This window comes from Mytilus trossulus, chromosome 9, assembly GCF_036588685.1.
Source record: "Mytilus trossulus isolate FHL-02 chromosome 9, PNRI_Mtr1.1.1.hap1, whole genome shotgun sequence".
Taxonomy (NCBI): domain Eukaryota; kingdom Metazoa; phylum Mollusca; class Bivalvia; order Mytilida; family Mytilidae; genus Mytilus; species Mytilus trossulus.
In genome coordinates this window covers 52,990,428-53,009,476 of record NC_086381.1, presented here as the reverse complement: position 1 = coordinate 53,009,476, position 19,049 = coordinate 52,990,428, and the positions used below count along the sequence as shown (strand labels likewise).

Below are 19,049 nucleotides of genomic sequence, written 5' to 3'. Positions count from 1 at the left end.
CCTATAGAATCCTTTAAGATTGAATGGAAATTAATAAGGTCGCACTTGTTATGTGCAATTCCTTTTTGTACAAAACCAGTTATAACCAGCTAAATGACGAATGGATCAGTTTTTATTGAATTACATGTCTTTTCATGAAATCTCTAATAGATCTTTCTTGTCAAGAAAAAAATGTAATATTTTTTGTATTTGCATTTCTTTTAAATTCAACCCTGGCATGGATGCTATATACATGTATATATAATAATAAAATAATATCAAAAAATACTTTATCCAAAATAAACCTGATAAATAAAACTAAGTTAAACCTTTGCCTAGTATTTAAAAAATGTTGTTGCAGACAAGATTAAAGTGTTCTTACCTAGCAGGTGTCTTCATAGGAGTAGCACCTGTAACTTGGACTGCAGGTGGACCCATGACAGATCCATCATGGTCTGATACTTGTTTAGAACCACCTTTTTGTACTTTCCTTGTTGATGACCCAGGTCTAGGTGAACCTTTATGGTTCTCCAATCTAGGAGAACCTCCATGGATTGGTAATCTTGGGGAACAAAGTTTAGATGATGAAGGAGTTCCTGGTTTAGATCCAGATGGGGTGGTTGGTTTAGATGAAACCTGTGGACTTCCTGGATGGGATGTAGCCTGAGATGAAAAAAAAACGAAAAAAAAACACTATAAGACAGTGTAAACACAAAATCATAATAGACACACCATTAAGGAGAGCATCCACTTGAAATCCAATGTTATTTGAATAGCTTTGCTTTAACAATGCCATTAAGTACCTCTGACCTTGAAAGTAAAAGTGAACCAATTCACAAAGCATTGATGGTGTTTTTATAAGAAAAATTGCAGCTTACTAGAAACTCCAATCTTCAATCTTCTCAATAATGTTGTTCTTCTAACCTGTTAACCTAATAAGGTTCAAGCTTTTGTGGCTGCAACTCTATCCCACAAAGTTATATTGTGAAATTAAAATTGACTTAAAAAATGGCACCTACAATTCATTAAAGGGTTGTGTCAAGTGATTTTTTCTCTCTCTTATTCAGATGAAATTGGTGGTGGTTTTTTTTGTTTATTTATCCAGTCCTGTCTGGGGTTGGGTTTTTTTTCTGATGAAGCTTGTTAATCTACTGACAATTTGTTAAATGTTGTAAATTGCTGACAATCAAGGTATTGTTCTTTGAAAGGAGCTTTTTAAAGCAGAGTTTAGTGAAGGCTAGACATTGAATCATATGTCATTCTGAAACAAACATTATGCCCTAAGTTCGTTCTACCAATTGCTGCTGTGACTTTATAAATTGAGAATGGAAATGGGGAATGTGTCAAAGAGACAACAACCTGACGAAAGAGTAGAAAACAGCCAAAGGTCACCAATGGGTCTTCAACACAGCGAGAACAACACAACTTTCAACCTCAAAACCAATGTGGGTCCTCTTTCACTCATTGAGTATTATAAAATAGTTTGTAGCCTAGCTTGGACAAAATAAAACATATTAAATATGAACCTGAACTATTGTTGCATTCCTCTGTCTTTCTGTCTCTTCCTCTTGTTCTTCAAACTTTCTTAAGTCAAACTCAATCTCAGTGGCTAACTGTTTATCTGCTGATAAAATCTCTATAAAAGGTCAAATATTATTTAATTTTTCTGTAAAGACAAACACCCATTTTGATTTCAAAGTTAAAATATTTATTAAATGTACGTTGGAATATGTAATTTTTCATGAGTCAAACATGTGCTTTATTTACTATGTAATACCCATATTTGAAATTGTTGCCAAATTTATTTAATTGTTAAATGCAAAACATGTTAATGTTAAATTAAACCAGTGAATCTAAATGTTAGTTATATCCAATAACTCAGTAGAAGTACTAAACCTTCAGAATATTAATAAAACAATGTCTACTTAACATTCATATACCTTGTACTTCATTTTTATAATCTTTCAGCAGTTCTCTAAGATACATCATCAGGTCTTTCAATACTGGAGATCTTTGTTGTTCTAACTGTAATAAACATGTAGTATCTAACATTGCACGACGGTGGCAAACTGACAATAACATAAGATTCAAATAATAAAGTGCAATTTCACTTTCACAATCAATAAAATTCAAAGGGCTTTCATTTGGTTAAAATTAACCAATCCAATCAAATAAATGTTAAAAAGTCCTTAAAATACATGTATAGCATAATAGCTTATTGCATTATACATTCTGTAAAAAAAAAAAAATTTTGAATTATATCCCCATATATATGAAGACATCAAAATTTGGAATCTTGAAATTATTTCAAAGTAAATTTTATCTTTGGATCAAATTTGCTCAGGGGTGTTCCAAAATTGAATGCATGGTAGGAATAGGAGGCAAATTTTCATTTTAAAATTATAATTTTTCTGATTGATTTCAGTAACATTGTTGTAAATGTTTTCTTACCATGTGTTTAAGGGAGACAACAATTGGCACAATGTTTTCTATCACATTTTTTTTCACAACCTGCAATAAAAATATGAAAGGGATGAAAAAAAGTGCAATTTTTCAAATATGTAAAAACTACAAACTACTGTAAAAGCAGAAATTTTCGTGGAAAGAATATATCCACAAAATTAAAGTCCCCACAAAAATGTAACCTCCATATAATACCACTTACATTTAAGGAGACCACAAAATTAAATCCCCATGATATCTTATAGAGACAAAACCATGAAATTTGAACACCACAAAAATCAATGTTTCTACAGTATATATATTTTGTTTTACTTGAAACATGCTTGTACTAACCTCCGCACAATTTCCAAAAAAAAGAGACTTTCTTTCAGGATCAAAGACACCAATATATTTCATTAAAATTATCTAGACAATTCATGGGTAGAAATTAGAAACTGTTAAAAAATTAAGCAGGGAAAGCTCCTTGTTTTATTGACTTGCCTTTAAAATGGTATAAATAATTGAAATAAAACTGTCCTGTAATTAACCTATTTAACAAGGGCACGTAGTAGACATCATATTTTATCTCCAGAACATTGAATTGTTAAGCTTGAACAGGTTCTAAATTATAAGTCATTTTTTAAGTACATGTGTACCTGTGTGATTAATGTCTTTTTGGCAACAGCCATGACCACAGCAGCTCTTTCTTCATCGTCACCAGCCATCTCATCCTGTGGTTTGGCACGTAATGAAGATAGTTTAATTTCCTAAAAATAAAAGATAAATAATGTTCCTACAAAATGATATGCTCTAGCAACCACCCACTCTCCAACTTGCCTAAACAGCACAAATCATGTTCAAATTAACAGTCTCAATTTGGAATAAAAAAGTTGTTGTATTTTTTTTTTATTCAATACTTAATTCCTAAGAGAATGTTTGTTTAGCCTTTTCTGCTAAAAACTGTAAAATTTCATTTCAATATACATCATATGCTTGTAACAAAATATGAATGTATTGAGTGTAAGTGTAAAACAAATTAAGATTTACAATTTGTTTTTGTTGCTTTAAAATAAGTCTTAGATGCATTATTTTTTTTATTAGTTGTTAGTGGCTTTGAACTAGCTGTCTGATAACTGCGAGTACTCTCAGATCTATTCATTGCGTCTTTTGTGTCGGGATGTATAAGTACCCAGCCACGTCAACTTGTATTTTTGTCTATCTGATGAGTTTAGCCTTTTTCAACTGATTTTTACAGTTCATTCTTATGCTGTACTGTTATACCACTGTCCCAGGTTAGGAGGAGGGTTGGGATCTCGCTAACATGTTTAACCCCGTCACATTATTTATGCATGTGTCTGTCCCAAGTCAGGAGCCTGTAATTCAGTGGATGTCTTTTGTTTATGTGTTACATATTTGTTTTTCGTTCATTTTTTTACATAAATAAGGTCGTTAGTTTTCTCCTTTGAATTGTTTTACATTGTCTTATCGGGGCCTTTTATAGCTGACTATGCGGTATGGGCTTTGCTCATTGTTGAAAGCCGTACGGTGACCTATAGTTGTTTATGTCTGTGCCATTTTGGTCTTTTGTGGATAATTGTCTCATTGGCAATCATACCATATCTTCTTTTTTGTATTATCTTAAATTCAAGACTTACAACAATTGATCTGATATATTTTGATCCTGAACTTAAAAACTTCCTACATTTGTGCAACATCTACTACTGTGGATTCAAAGGAAACTTATTTGACCAATTTTATGAATGTAAGTTTAAACCCCACAAATTATATTGTTAATGTAACTTTGAAACAAGCTAGTTTGATAAATTTGTTAAAAACTCAAATTTATACAACATGTTTCAAACATAATAAATACACATCAAGCGTATGATCCAAAGTTAATACCGACACAGCAGACCAAAGCCAATTAACTAATAAAACCTCAATGCGTTGACCTTAATAGACCTTTGATAAGAGAATTACAGGCGTGAACAATGATTAGAGATGTACAAATACATATAAATTAACCTTGACCGCAGATAATTGATAGCTTTTAATGACCGTCTATAAGAACGATCACAGACAATATACCATAATTACGAAAGTAGTTATTGTTGATATAAAGCCTGTAAACGTCCAGCAGGAAGTATTTCAAGATACCCAGTCTGATTGTTTGAGTACTGAAAGAATATAAAACATAATAAAATAATTATTTTTATTATACAAATATTTGGGCTTAAGGGCAACACGTTATGTTACAGAAAACTTCCTTGGCGTCAGTGAATAAAAAGCGATGAATGTAAACTAACTGACGCCAACATTATACTTAACTATCCGAGCAGTGTGCGCGGCACACTGTGTGAATGCTTGAGGATATTTTTTCTCTAGTATCATGTAATTCACTCAGTTCTGTCATATTGTAAATCAAGAACAAAACAAATTACATGCTACCTGCAGTTGACACAAAACACACAGTATGTACATAAAATGATAGTGTGTTCTCAGATAATTAAGGATAATTTGCCGCTAAAATACTGTGCCTGAGCTAGCCACATATCTTTGACAGAAATGCGTCACCATAGGGGTATTTGCATACACTTGTGTGTACGACTACCAGTCTACTTGTCTCAGAGTACTTTAGCAAGCCGTTCCCGAGCGGTATAGCCTTACTTGATTTTCCACGTGGTACCGCATAAGAGTAAATCTTTGTGGGCATAGACCGACGTGAAATAGAGCTGTTGAGCAATCAAGATGAGACTATTCCTCGTTTAGGCACGTAGGCACCCAAACTACTCAGAAATGTTTTGGGGAAACGATATTATATTTGGCCAAAATAAAATATCATAGCCCAAAACGAAATATGTAACGTTATGTTGCCTGCCCAAGTTGCATATTGAGTAACCCCAAAAGATTGAAGATGTTGTGCCTGATGAAACCTTGTGTCTTGTTAAAATTAAAGTTGATCTAGAGAAAAATTAATGTCAATATAAAAATCCTTAACCACAATATTGAGATCAACGTGAGAAGAAAAGACACAAGGCTAGGATGGAGGACAAATTACAAAGTTATAACCGATGGTAAAAAACGTTTTTGTATCTTGTCATTTAATCTTTTCCAGCGCGGATTTAATATCCAATTTGGAAGTTCTAATGTAACGTTTAAAACAATCTGATTTCCAACGTCCCAGTGTTTGTATCATGCTGTCCTCAATACCTTGAGAACTAGCACTTGTGGCCGCACCTGATCGAAAAGAATGTCCGCTATAATCCTTGTCACTATATCCTAATGCTATGAGTATTGTTTTCAGCTTGCTTATAAAATAGTTCAGGGAAAGTGGTTTTCCGGTTTCTTCAACGAGAATTGTTTGCACTTCTATACTATTACTATCTTATCAATGCAACTGACTGAATAAACCTGACAAAGATTGAAAATTTAACACGTGCACCAAGTCATGAGACGGTTAAGAAAACATTGCCGTCTCTACCACAGACATCATAAATCTAGTAATAAAATGTTTATCGTCCACCTAAATAAATAATGATTTTAACAGAAGCTGAGTCGGACAGAACATGAAACATTAATATAAACATCAATTAAAAATTTCTAAATTATGGATCTATTAATGTACATTTTTTTCTAAATCAAAGCTACTTGTTACCCACAAAAAAAAGCCCACAGTAGTTCAAAATAAAAGAACTTGTTTTGTCTTACCTTACTACTAAGTATAGCTAATGTATCCTTCAGTAACACACTGCTTTTATCATTCAGTGGTATAATTCCATCAACAACACCTCCAAGTATCTGGAAAAAAATTATTATGTAATACTATACATCAAACTATATCTTATTCAAACTGATACAAGTTATATAAAATTCATATGAAAAAAAAATAATGGAACTGATTAAAAGTTGTGACTATTTATATTGTATAGAAAGTGACACACAATGCTTATTCTTTAATGGAAGAGAAATATCTTTGTTATATATATACCTCTTGTGCCATTTTGGCAGTCATCTGAAATCTGTGTTCATCAGTCATATACTCCAACATAAACAAATATAGCTTTAATCTTTTACTGTAAAACAAAGTCATAAATTCTTTTTATTGACAAATCAGACAAAGATAAATTGAATAATAAGATAAATAAAGAAATCATTACTTAATAGTTATATTTATGTCAACACCAAAGTGCTGACTACGGGGCTCAAGTCAGAATTTCTCAATTATTTGTAACAAAACAGCATTTCTATTAGGTTAGATATTTCTATGTAAGACTTTTTTTAATGTTTAGTGTGTTTTCATGGAAGTCCATTTTGTATTCCACTTATTAGATTTACTAGCAGAATTATCATTTGACTTGACAAGGGCCAGTTGTAAAGCTCATTTGATATTAACCATACACTACCTGGCATTATGATCCCCATTCAAACAAAACATTCTCTTCTCTTTCTCATTTTGTGGAAACTTGTTGAAAGCTGGAAAATTAAATGATATTACGATATAACATAAACTCTATGGTGCTGGATAACTGTGGATTTATAGCGAACCAAATGAAAGTTTTCCACAGAGTCGTCTGCTCTTTACCAAGGTATTTAAACTTTTGCAAGTTTACCTGTCCCATTGAATCAATACAATAGCTATTGTTCTCTGTGTAGTTTATTCACATGGACATTTAAATTTCTTCTAGGAGAAATCTCACTCATTGATTAATTTGCCTGACCATTTGTTAGATGGGACAATAGAACCTACAAAGTTTAATTGGACAGGTAACTTGCAGGTAAATCTGTGGAAAACTATGATAGGCTTCGCAATAATTATTATCAATCTTGGCATACTTCCTATGTTTTGATATTTTCTTGAGTATTGTGGAATCGTTATGGGTTTATTAAGATGTTGAAACACATACAAATTATCTTAAGGCTTTTATACAGACTTAAGCGAAGCCATGAAATCAAAACAATTTTTTTTCCCTCAACTAGATTTTCAACTTTTCAAAAACTGATCATTTTCAACTTATGACAGAAGATAATAGAAACATCATAAATTTAGGTTCACTTACTTGCATGATCTTCATAGGCATTAAAATGAAATATACATTCTAAAAAATGTTGGAAGAACATGGTGGGGTGCCTCTGCATCAATAAATGAACCAGACAGAACTCAGCTGAAATAAAAACATTTAATTTAAGGATGTGCATTTTCTAAAACAAATTAGTTTAAAATTTGAAATTTTTCTATTACTTTATGCATTCTCAAAAATGAAAATAATCATAAACCGAATAATCCAGTCCCTTCCCGTGATTTACTTTCCCACTCTCAAGCGGCCTGAATGCTTTCTACGATAAAAATTTGTCAGGAATCTGGGATTTTGATTGTGATCTCTGGGAGCTAACATTATAAAGTTTCTGTTCAATTTATTTGTAACTTTTTTTATTCTTGTGATTAAGAGTATAACAAATTTTCCAGACTCCTGTATATTGTTGAAGACTGTATGTTGCTGTCTTGAAGTCTTTAATTAATTTGTGCTGTAGGATTACTGGATCATTGACATATTTCACATGTCTGCTTTTATTTAAAAAAAATAATTGTTTAAGTTATGAAATGTTCATTATCCTTTATACATTAAAAATACCAAACCTACCAAAATCTGCTATCTCTTTATTAGAATCCAGTAATGTCATTATGAATCTGAAGAACAATACTCCTTTCCATTTCAAGAAATCTTCCTGTAATGAAATGAAGCTTCAAAGTAATTCATAGTGCATACTGGTATACAGAATATTGGCATATGGAACCCAATATTCAGTAGTTGTCGTTCGTTGATGTGGTTCATAAATGTTTCTCTTTTCTTGTTTTTACATATAGATTAGATCTTTGGTATAACCATTTGAATGGTTTTACACTAAGTCATTTTTGGGACCCTTTTATAGCTTACTTTTTGGTGTGAACCAAGGCTTCGTGTTGAATACCGTCCTTTGGCCTATAATGTTTTTTTGACAAATTGTGACTTGGATGGAGAGTTATCTCAATGGCACTCATACCACATCTTATTATATCTATAACTTGTAAGTAAATCTTTATCTACTGTTGTAAATTTAATTTCATATTCTTTCACAGAGAAAAAATACACAGTCTACAATTAACAGCTGATTTATTTTCACAGCATAAATTCTCATATTTCCATGGCATATTCATGTTTATTAAATAACCATTTTATGTGGATTCATTACTTAAAGGAAGTTACCTTTATACCAGGTTCGATTGCTGTCTCAAACCTTAAATGAATAACAATCTCATAAATTTTTATATATTTTGGTGCTGGTACTGTCGATTCATTATTATTCGTGGGTACCAATTTTCAGGGATAATGGAAAACCTGCTTTTCCATGGATACATGATTTAGTGGGTTTTCTAGTCTACATACAACCTGATAGAATATGTGTCATTCTTTAAACATTTAATATGGTGGTTCACCTTTACCATTGAAACCTGCTGTTTTGAGTATTTTTTGAGGCAATTTACCAGTAGTTGTTGCAAAGACATGCTAGGTCAAAGATAATTACCTGAAGTAACCTTGTAAACAGTGTTAGTGTCTGTTTCCTAACCAATGGAGATTCATCTTTTAGACAAGCAGCAATATTAGATACATATCTATCAGCTGTGGTGGTGTACCTACAAAATAGATTCACTCTGTGATTAGCATCAACAATTGTCTCCAAAGTTCAAATGCTTGTTGAAACAGTAGATAAAACAATTTCACAAAACAATGAAAACTGTAAAGAATTTATCAGGAATTAAGTATGTACTTATTGTCAAATCATGTAAGGATTGCAAGGCTAAATTTATTAAATATATCACATTTTGGTTAGCTTACCTGACACATAGATCACACATTATAATGACTACATTATTACGTATTGTAGGGTCCTTGCAAGTTTCTAGTTCTCTTGCTAAAGCAGCAACACATTTCTTTGCCAAGTCTGGATTCTGAAGACACAGTTTACCTTTAAAAATAAAAATATAGCCAGTTTAAATCAAGACAAATCGGTAAAAATTTGAAAATGATGACAATAATAGATTGGTGCATTGTATCCAATAGTAACTATTTTTTGCATAACAATACATGAAATTGATAATGTGCTATAAATATGAATTTTGCTTGTGTTAGAAAGACACACTGATACAAGCAATCTTTGCTCTTATTTGGTCCTGAATTACACACACTTGAGTGGAAAAGCAGCAATATAAATTTTTAAGTATTTGGTTATCAAGGCCAGCATAAACCATAAAAGTAGAAGAGCTTATCATTCAAACATGTTAGACAAATACAATAAACATGTTTTTAGTTTATAGCTAATCACAGCTTAACCATTTTGTAATTGAAATTCTAGAAGTACTTGAAATACTTATTCACTTACACTGATCACATAACCAAATTAATTGCATATTTAAGTGGAAAATAATACAAAATTTTAAAATAAAAAAGAATTCTTACCGAGAGCAATGAAAGCAAAAGCTCTGATCCTATTAGACATCTTTGATCCTTGGAACTGTGAGAATGCTTGAGTAAGTTGTATCTGTGAGAAACCCTGAGTCTGCTGGGAGAATCGTAACTGTGTTTTCTGTGTTAAATCTGTATGATCCTCAGTAGAGCCCACAGAGCCTGTAGAAGTTCTTGTCGAGGCTCTACTGGAAGCTCTTGTAGTCTTCTCTGAATTCTCTGAACTTTCTGTGGAACCACTGGATATGTTAACTGATCCTATTGTAAACACACAAAAGTTCTATTTACAAATATCTTAAAGCTGCATTTTATGAAATATGATATTACTGTTAATATTGTGTGCATTTATTATTGTGATTATTTAAGAATGGAAAAAAAAGTTATATTGATTATTGCGATTTAAGGAAAATCTGCATACAGATATATGTATCAAATGTCAGAATTCATGATCTCATTATTGTAATAATCAACCAGTCACATTATCCACAATAAAAAGTTCCTCCTGATAATTTCTGAATTTACAGTTAATAATGTATGATACAATGGTAATTTTTTATGTAATATTTTTATGAAAATGGTCCCACATTTACTATATTAATAATGGTCATTTTGAAGGATTAACAATCAATCCTCAAATATGTTTTTGTTTATATAGTCTTAAAAAAAATTCATTGTAGCTATTAACCTTACCATGTGAAGCTGGAGCTGAGATACAGGGAGCAGCAATCATACTCTGTACAATAAGGAAGATTCTCTTTGGTGTTTTTGCGGGACATATCTGTGCTATCTCTCCCAATGTAAACAAGTGTCGTACTACCATATCCTCATTTATTGGATCAACATCTATAATAGTTTAGAAAAATTAAAATTATAGAAAAACAAAGACTTTAACAGATTTTGTTTTTTTTAATTCATTTATTAGTTCATGATCCTTTCCTATGCAGTTTGAATAAAATCCAGTCCAATAGGTTTACTAGAGGCTTGCTAGGTAAAATGTTTAACAAAAACAAATATGTGTATGCATCAAAATATCTGCCCCTAAAGATATAAGATAGTTGTGTTCATTGTATGGTAAGGATTGAATAATTGTTGCTTAAGGTCCATCATAGATCAAAACAATCATCATATTTATTTTCATAGAACAGGTCTTTGAATTTAAATCTGAAAGCTCATCTGTACCCGGTCTTTTGTTCATAATTTTCAGTCCACACCAATGAGCCAGCACAAAAACAAACAATGGTGTTGAAATTTTTGTATTTTCCTTAACATATGGGTTTACCACATGTGTATTTGCAAAATAAAGTTTGTATGTGGGGAAAAAAAAGATGAACATGCAACCAAAATTTTGCAGAACCAGTGAATTCTTTTATTTAAAAAAAAACAACTACAAAACAGGGGGGGAAAACCCACAGATCTAGAAATAAAATTGATGTGGCCAAAGTATACAGTAAATCCTTACATTCTTCTAATATAACATGGGACAGGTAGGTATCACAAGCCTTCAGTAAGTCGACACACCAGGCATCTTTCTCAGATCTTTTGTTTGTTGCTTCAGCTTTACTTTCACACAACTGAAATAATTCAATACAACTAAAAAATATGGCATAATATCTAACGGTCAAACTTAACAAAATTTAACTATTAACTTAGTGCCCCAAAGTTGGTTATCAGGTGCAAACAGCGTCAATTCTGACGATTTTTCGTCCTTTCTCTTGACCCAGAAGACCCAGGATGCTGGTAAAGGTATCCAGTTGTAGCCAGTATGTAGAGTGGACCATAGTTAACAAATTGAACCCAATAGTTGTTAGGTGGTAGTGAATCTGATCTTGGCTCAGCAGTCTACAGGAGGTCATTTGGACCAAAAATGGGTGGAATCAGAAAAAATGAGGCAAAAGTGTGACGAGCATGGTCAAAAATAAACATATTTTTTGGGGTTCAGGATTTGTCTCACCACATTCACCATATCATTTATTTTATGAAACTTAAGTGTCCAGACAAAGCATTAAGACATTAAGAATAATTTTAACTTTTAATAACTAACAAAATCAGTAATTTGAGCAAATACAACTAAACATATACACATGATTTACATCAATTAAGAATACATTAAAAGCATAAACATATTTCCTATTAATGCCAGGTTGATTAAGGAACATTTGGATACCAAATTCTCTTTACATTATCGCCATTAATTTGAAAAAAATCCTGTTTTAGCACTTTATGTATGGCAGATTATGAATGACCTGGTTATAAAAGTTTAAATACAGAAAAAAATTGCTTAAGAATATTAACAAAAACACCTTTCCATTAAAGACGCAACTTTTGGTAACAATCAGCAAAAAAAAATATACCAATATAGGCTACACTTTTAAAGTAATCATCTTTTTAGAAAAGCATCCATTTCTGGGATTTTGTCACACTCCTGACATATTTGACACATAACATATATATCAAAAAATATATAATATGAATGCATTTATCACATGTTGGAAGAAAAGTATCAAAAACCAGCAGGCAATTCTATCGAAATTTCATGAAATTATTGAATATATAGAATATATTCTCTTTTTTTTTTAATCAACATAAGGGTGGAATCAGAAAAAATGAAGATTTTAACATATTGGGGCATATTGTTTGCCCCATTATATTTAGGAAAGTAAATTAAATGTCAAACCAACAAGTTCAATACCAGCTAACTTGCAGCCAAATTTCATTTAGATATCTTGTGCCAGCCAAAAGTTTTATTAAAAAAACATGTCAAATTTGTCAGGAGTGTGACGCTTTTTGTGTGACAGGATTTTTTTTTTAATAATTTACATGTTGAGTAAAAATTATTATGATGAATGCATGTATATGAAGATGGTTTATAATCATTCTTCAATACTAGGTTTTGTAGATTATAGATTGGTGTTATCATTGCACAAATATTATGTAAATAAATATACATTGTGAAAAGGTATGTACCAAAAATTAATATTGGCAAAATTTGATAATTTCTAAATTAAAGTGTTATGGTTGTATTTTGAAGGAGTATTTGTGTGTAAAACTGGTAAGTATTTATTGTATACATGTATAAGCTATCCATAAAAGGCTATAAAGACATCCTGAGGTGCATAATTCACATATTGGATTAACTTCTATACAAGCACCCAAAAATTGTCAGGAGTGACAACTGTCTTTAAACATGTACCAAATTTATATAATGCTTTTCATCTACATTGTTATTTATTTTTCAGAAGCACCTGTTCCATAGAGAAGAAAAACATTTATTGCAGCTGTGATAATCTATATGTTGAATCTACACACCTGATTTTTAGATGTCAGGAGTGTGACACTTTTTTTATACATTCAATGACATATATTGTTTAAATTTTGTATTTACTAACCTTCTTCTATCAAAATTTTGACACCAAGTAACAATGGATCATTTTTTTGAATATGTAATTAAAATTTAAACAATGTTATTGAAAAAATTTAAACAATGTCATTGAATGTATAAAAAAAGTGTCACACTCCTGACATCTAAAAATCAAGTGTGTAGATTCAACATATAGATTATCACAGCTGCAATAAATGTTTTTCTTCTCTATGGAACAGGTGCTTCTGAAAAATAAATAACAATGTAAGATGAAAAGCATTATATAAATTTGGTACATGTTTAAAGACAGTTGTCACACTCCTGACATTTTTGGGTGCTTGTATAGAAGTTAATCCAATATGTGAATTATGCACCTCAGGATGTCTGTATAGCCTTTTATGGATAGCTTATACATGTATACAATAAATACTTACCAGTTTTACACACAAATACTCCTTTAAAATACAACCATAACACTTTAATTTAGAAATTATCAAATTTTGCCAATATTAATTTTTGGTACATACCTTTTCACAATGTATATTTATTTACATAATATTTGTGCAATGATAACACCAATCTATAATCTACAAAACCTAGTATTGAAGAATGATTATAAACCATCTTCATATACATGCATTCATCATAATAATTTTTACTCAACATGTAAATTATTAAAAAAAAATCCTGTCACACAAAAAGCGTCACACTCCTGACAAATTTGACATGTTTTTTTAATAAAACTTTTGGCTGGTACAAGATATCTAAATGAAATTTGGCTGCAAGTTAGCTGGTATTGAACTTGTTGGTTTGACATTTAATTTACTTTCCTAAATATAATGGGGGAAACAATATGCCCCAATATGTTAAAATCTTCATTTTTTCTGATTCCACCCAAATACAGAATTTCACTATTTTTTCTGATTTTTTACTTCAAATGGACCTGAAACCGGAAGTAGTCGTTTCCTATGTGTATTTCAATAATAATAATGATCAGCAGTTATATTGCAGTGGGTTTGCACTATTTATGCAAGTTTGATGCCTCTGAACATCCTATGTAAGACACAGTTGGAAGCCCACCCCTACAGAAAATCGAGTTTCAGCCGATTTCAATTTTCCAAGTCCGTATTTGTGCTCAAAATGCAACTTAAACATGAGAGACATGAATATGGATAGCCTCAGGTTGACAGAACATGCATAACTTTTAAAATAAGTATCATAAAGTGGACTTCTAAAGGTATGGAACGCCATTGGAGCTAAATAACAGTGTTCTAGGTATGCCCATCATATGACGGTCACCGCATGGTAAGGGTTAAATTTAAATGTTACAGAGAACTGATTTATAACAAATATAAATTATGAACTATTTCAAGGTTGTCAGTGATTATCAAGAGGATTCATGATTATCTTCCAAAGAGTGAAACTTTACCTGCATTCAGGTTTGAAAATGTTGCAACTTTTATTGCTGGTATTTTCATCAGAAAGAAAGATACAAATATCAATTGTAAGTTATGCTGAGTTCACACGTAATTCGAATTCGATTCGCATTAACTAATTCGAATTAGTTTAATTCGCATTCGTAACGTTGTACTTCCTAACGTCAATTCTATTTCGAATTAAAAAAGAGTGTGTGAACGCGATCACCGAATTCGATTTGCATTCGAATTCAATTCGAATTAAATGTCTGTGTGAACGAGGCATTACTGTCAATGACTTATTATGTGAAAACAAAAACAATATCTACTACTGACAATATATACCTTAGAGAGTGTTTCTATGGTGATGGATATCAGTTCTGGGGGAGAATTAAACTGTAATAATCTGTTCCTTAAGTAATCTGCAATAAATATGTTCATTATTTCGATGGGTAAATCTTAAGTTGAATTTCAAGACTGTTTAATCATGTTAATCAATTTTTCTAAATTTTTTTTAGAAGTTGTATATAAACTTAATGCATAGTTTTCTTTTCAAATTGAGTGAATTAATTTCTGTATGAAATAATCATAAATGTAACATCGTATATGCAATACGCAACCTAATACTTACTATGAATATAGTTATATCAAAAAATGAACTATAACTATCCCGAGATTCTTTCATTCAAAAGACTTTTAATATGTAAAATGGTTTTAAAGATCGTTATTCTTCATTGAAGTCATATTTTAAGATGAGCTCAAAATGACAACTTTGACCTACCAATAAGTCTATCTCTTTTATCTTCAGGGAAAAATTTAGCAGAACATGCCATCACTGAGAGAACTCTCTGTAGAGTGCTATAGTCTGTCTCTAAAAAATAAGACAATAAATTAACATGTCTTGTTATAACTCTTAACATATTTCTGTTTTTCAAAGAGAATACTGAAATATAACATTTCAGGACAATTGCATGTATAATTCAGCTCCACTGTAGGCAGTAAGTTTACACCAACAGAACAGACAAAGTACATGCAAATTCATGAAAATAATTTTAAAATATATGACAAACACCACATCCTCTACATCTACATCGGTGAAATGCAAAGGGTCTAAGACCCATCACGCAAGTACTAATTTAGTCTTTCAATATGGTGCTCATTTAAAATAAATTAAAATCAAAAATGTTTGTTGCGTGACTACTCTGTTAAATAAGATGCATCTTCTATATTTAAGTCTTATTGGTAAGGTATTCCAGTTTTTGACAGTATGTGGAAAGAAGCTGTATTTGTAGGTGTTTGTTAAGTTTGAAGGTTTCTAAATTTACTTTGGTGGTATTGCTGTGTTGTCCTGCCTTGTTGTTTTTCATAATCTGAAATATTTATGGCTATTTTTTTATGTAACGCTTTGTGAAACAAGCAAAGCCTTTTTATTTTCCGTCTAATCCCTTATGATGGTAGTTTTATATTGGCCAGAGAACAAATGGTAAACAGTTTCTATGAGGAGTGATAAAATAGCCTTGTCCCAACATACTTTACAATGAGATTATATGGGGAAAGAAATATCAATGCATTACAATTTTATATTAGCAATACACTTTTTCATATTTACATTTGACACACATGTCATGGCCAATTTATAAAGTTGTAATAAAGCGCCAAGCATAAAATACAGATAGCTCTACCAGATGCATATGTATAAAATCTAAACTCAAGACTACACAAATGAATTTTATTTTTACAGGACATTCAGTCTAGTAAGCATCCTAGCTTTACCAGACAATTTTTTTTTACATCTAATTGTATATTATCCTACAAAAAACAACAAACATAGGACTTTGTTGTGCCCTACTCCTCCCCAAAATGCACAAAAACAATATGATGTAACAAGAGGGTATATTGTTATGAAAGTTGTGCACAATTGCTTAAATGCATTTCAGTGAGTAATTTCCCATTTATTTGATTTTGACAATGTCTGTGAACTAAACATAATTTAGATCTGCCAGTGTATAAAATATTATTTTCTGTTTCTTCTTTCTTTTTCATATATCTTTTGGTGTTTATATTTCATAGCTGAATTTTGTGATCTGCTTGGATTTTTATTCATTTATTGTATTTAATCAGCAAACCCGGAATTATCCTCATCCCTTCCCAGAATCTGTTCCGGTTTTATTTATATTTCTGGTTGTGCCAACGATCATGAATGATGGCAGCCATTGTTGTTTTTAACAGTCAGATATGTTTTTACCAGGATTTACACATTACTGGTTGGCGATTTTCTGCATAAAGCTAGCGGTTGAACAAAATAATGTGATGAATAATTGGCAATTTTGCTAGAATGTTAGAAAAATCCATGAAAAAATAACACTGGACAATATATTTCTGACTACAAGTCTATGGAGAGGATAAATAAGTAGAAGGACGAGTTTGTAGAAAATCCTATGCTTGGTAAATTGTGAGCATTTTAATATTATAGTGTTATTAACTGGCTGTTTCTGTATTGGCCTCGAGACCCGTAGGGTCGAGGGCCAATACAACTGACCGAGAATCTATACCAGTGCCAATACAGAAACAGCCAGTTCATAACACTTTTATTAAATGATTATATTGAAAATTAAAAACCGGAAGTGAACGTCCCGTATTAGCCCTAGGGCTAATATGGCTTTTTTCCCGCTTTTTTCTGTATTGGCCCTGTTTTTCCGTTTCAAAGATTGCACATCATTTAACCTGTTTATTTTATGATTTTAATTCAAAAAATATTATACAAATGTTTTTATGCATAACAATACTTCCAAAGTTAAGTAATGGCGTAAGTAAATTGAGTACCGAAAGTGAACGTCCTGTATTAGCCCTAGGCTAATACGGCCTTTTTCCCGCTTTTTTTCTGTATTGGCCCTGTTCGAAGAGCAATATTAAATCTTGATTTATATCGACAGTGGGACGTTTTCAGTATTGCACATGCTGATTTATCCGTATTATCCGTATTAGGGCTTATTTGCTCATATCATTTAATAATCTATTTTATTTTTAATTTCTTATTAATTGAAAAACAAATAAATATAAAAATTCTTATATAGGCTGATATTGAGAATAAGGCAAGATTGTAATTTTTTTTTTAAGAAAATGCAAATTGACAAATACCAAGAAAATTACAGTAACAGCTCAAGAAAATATCAAATAAACATAAAATATTAGATCAATGTGCCAAATACAAAAAGTCAATATTTTTCTGACATTGATGTAATATTGATTTGATACTGCAGCTAAAACTGGTTATATAATAATTATGAAAGTGTTTAAACAAAAATAGAGGCATTTCCCATCCCAAAAGTATCTTGACATGAAATCTCATTTTTTTACCACATTCGGTAGATAAAGACAGCAGGAAGTGTTCTAGCTGCAGTATAAATAAAAAGTAATTACTTCAATCAATCCACTACTTATATATATCTATTAAGTATTTTTCGTTTGGAATCCTTATTTGTAGTTTTCTTTTAATAAATCAGGCAATGAACAAACAAAAAATATCAGCTTTTACACAAAATTTCAACTAAAATTAAGAAAAAGAACACAACAAAATTCATTAATTACTTTTGGGTATCATTTCAAATTTCAAAAAAAAACTAGTACAAAAACAAATAATTTTGTAGTAGCACATGAACAAAAGAGGACTATATCTAATCTGGAACAAAACATTTGCAATCGGTGCAACAACGAATCAAACCAAATATATAGCTTATGGAAATAAAAAGCAACAAAGAGGCAGCATATTCCAATATACATAGAAGCTCAAAGCTAATGCATAAATCAACATGAATACTTACTTGAAATAATCTCTGGAAATGTATTATAAAATGTATCAATGTATACATTAATATACTTGCAAAAAGACATGGCCTCTTTTTTAAATGAAATTTCTTATAGGCATACGATTGTATTTACAAAATCGTGAAAATTTGCAGATTTTTTACCTGATTTAATCAAATATTAAAAATTATACATTTTTTATTCAGAAATAACTCATATTTATCAAATGTTTATAAATTGAGGAAAAAACGTTTATCAAAATTTTAAAAAATCCTCTATTTACTGTTTTAGAAAATTTTGGTCACATAATCACTCTGCAAAATGAAAAAAAAAATGCCATTTTGAAAAATAGGGGTCCATGAACTCAGTTTCAAATTAAATCAGTTTGAATGATAGAAATTAGTCGAAAAAGGCATCTTTTCCCGATCTGTCATAGTTTGACATCGCGAAAATAGCATTTTACGTTAGCAACGTCATTACCTCCCCTGTAACTGTATCGTATGCCCTTAAATTAGAAAATAAATAAAAGAATGTAACTACTGGACATGGGTG

At 31.1% G+C, this 19,049-nt stretch overlaps 1 protein-coding gene across 1 annotated transcript in view; it reads right to left on the bottom strand.

Moving 5' to 3' along the window:
- Positions 1–19,049, bottom strand: part of LOC134684751 (condensin-2 complex subunit D3-L-like) — a 57,208-nt gene that overhangs the window by 9,158 nt on the left and 29,001 nt on the right. Inside the window, exons 23-39 of the mRNA XM_063544057.1 lie at positions 15,475–15,564; positions 15,039–15,115; positions 11,380–11,491; positions 10,611–10,763; positions 9,915–10,178; positions 9,294–9,423; positions 8,983–9,091; positions 8,061–8,145; positions 7,479–7,583; positions 6,825–6,894; positions 6,410–6,494; positions 6,130–6,219; positions 3,078–3,188; positions 2,431–2,490; positions 1,920–2,004; positions 1,506–1,615; positions 362–642 (exon numbers count right to left, since the gene is read on the bottom strand). Of these exons, the coding sequence (XP_063400127.1) occupies positions 362–642; positions 1,506–1,615; positions 1,920–2,004; positions 2,431–2,490; positions 3,078–3,188; positions 6,130–6,219; positions 6,410–6,494; positions 6,825–6,894; positions 7,479–7,583; positions 8,061–8,145; positions 8,983–9,091; positions 9,294–9,423; positions 9,915–10,178; positions 10,611–10,763; positions 11,380–11,491; positions 15,039–15,115; positions 15,475–15,564 (2,017 nt within the window). The remainder of the gene's footprint in view (positions 1–361; positions 643–1,505; positions 1,616–1,919; positions 2,005–2,430; positions 2,491–3,077; positions 3,189–6,129; positions 6,220–6,409; positions 6,495–6,824; positions 6,895–7,478; positions 7,584–8,060; positions 8,146–8,982; positions 9,092–9,293; positions 9,424–9,914; positions 10,179–10,610; positions 10,764–11,379; positions 11,492–15,038; positions 15,116–15,474; positions 15,565–19,049) is intronic.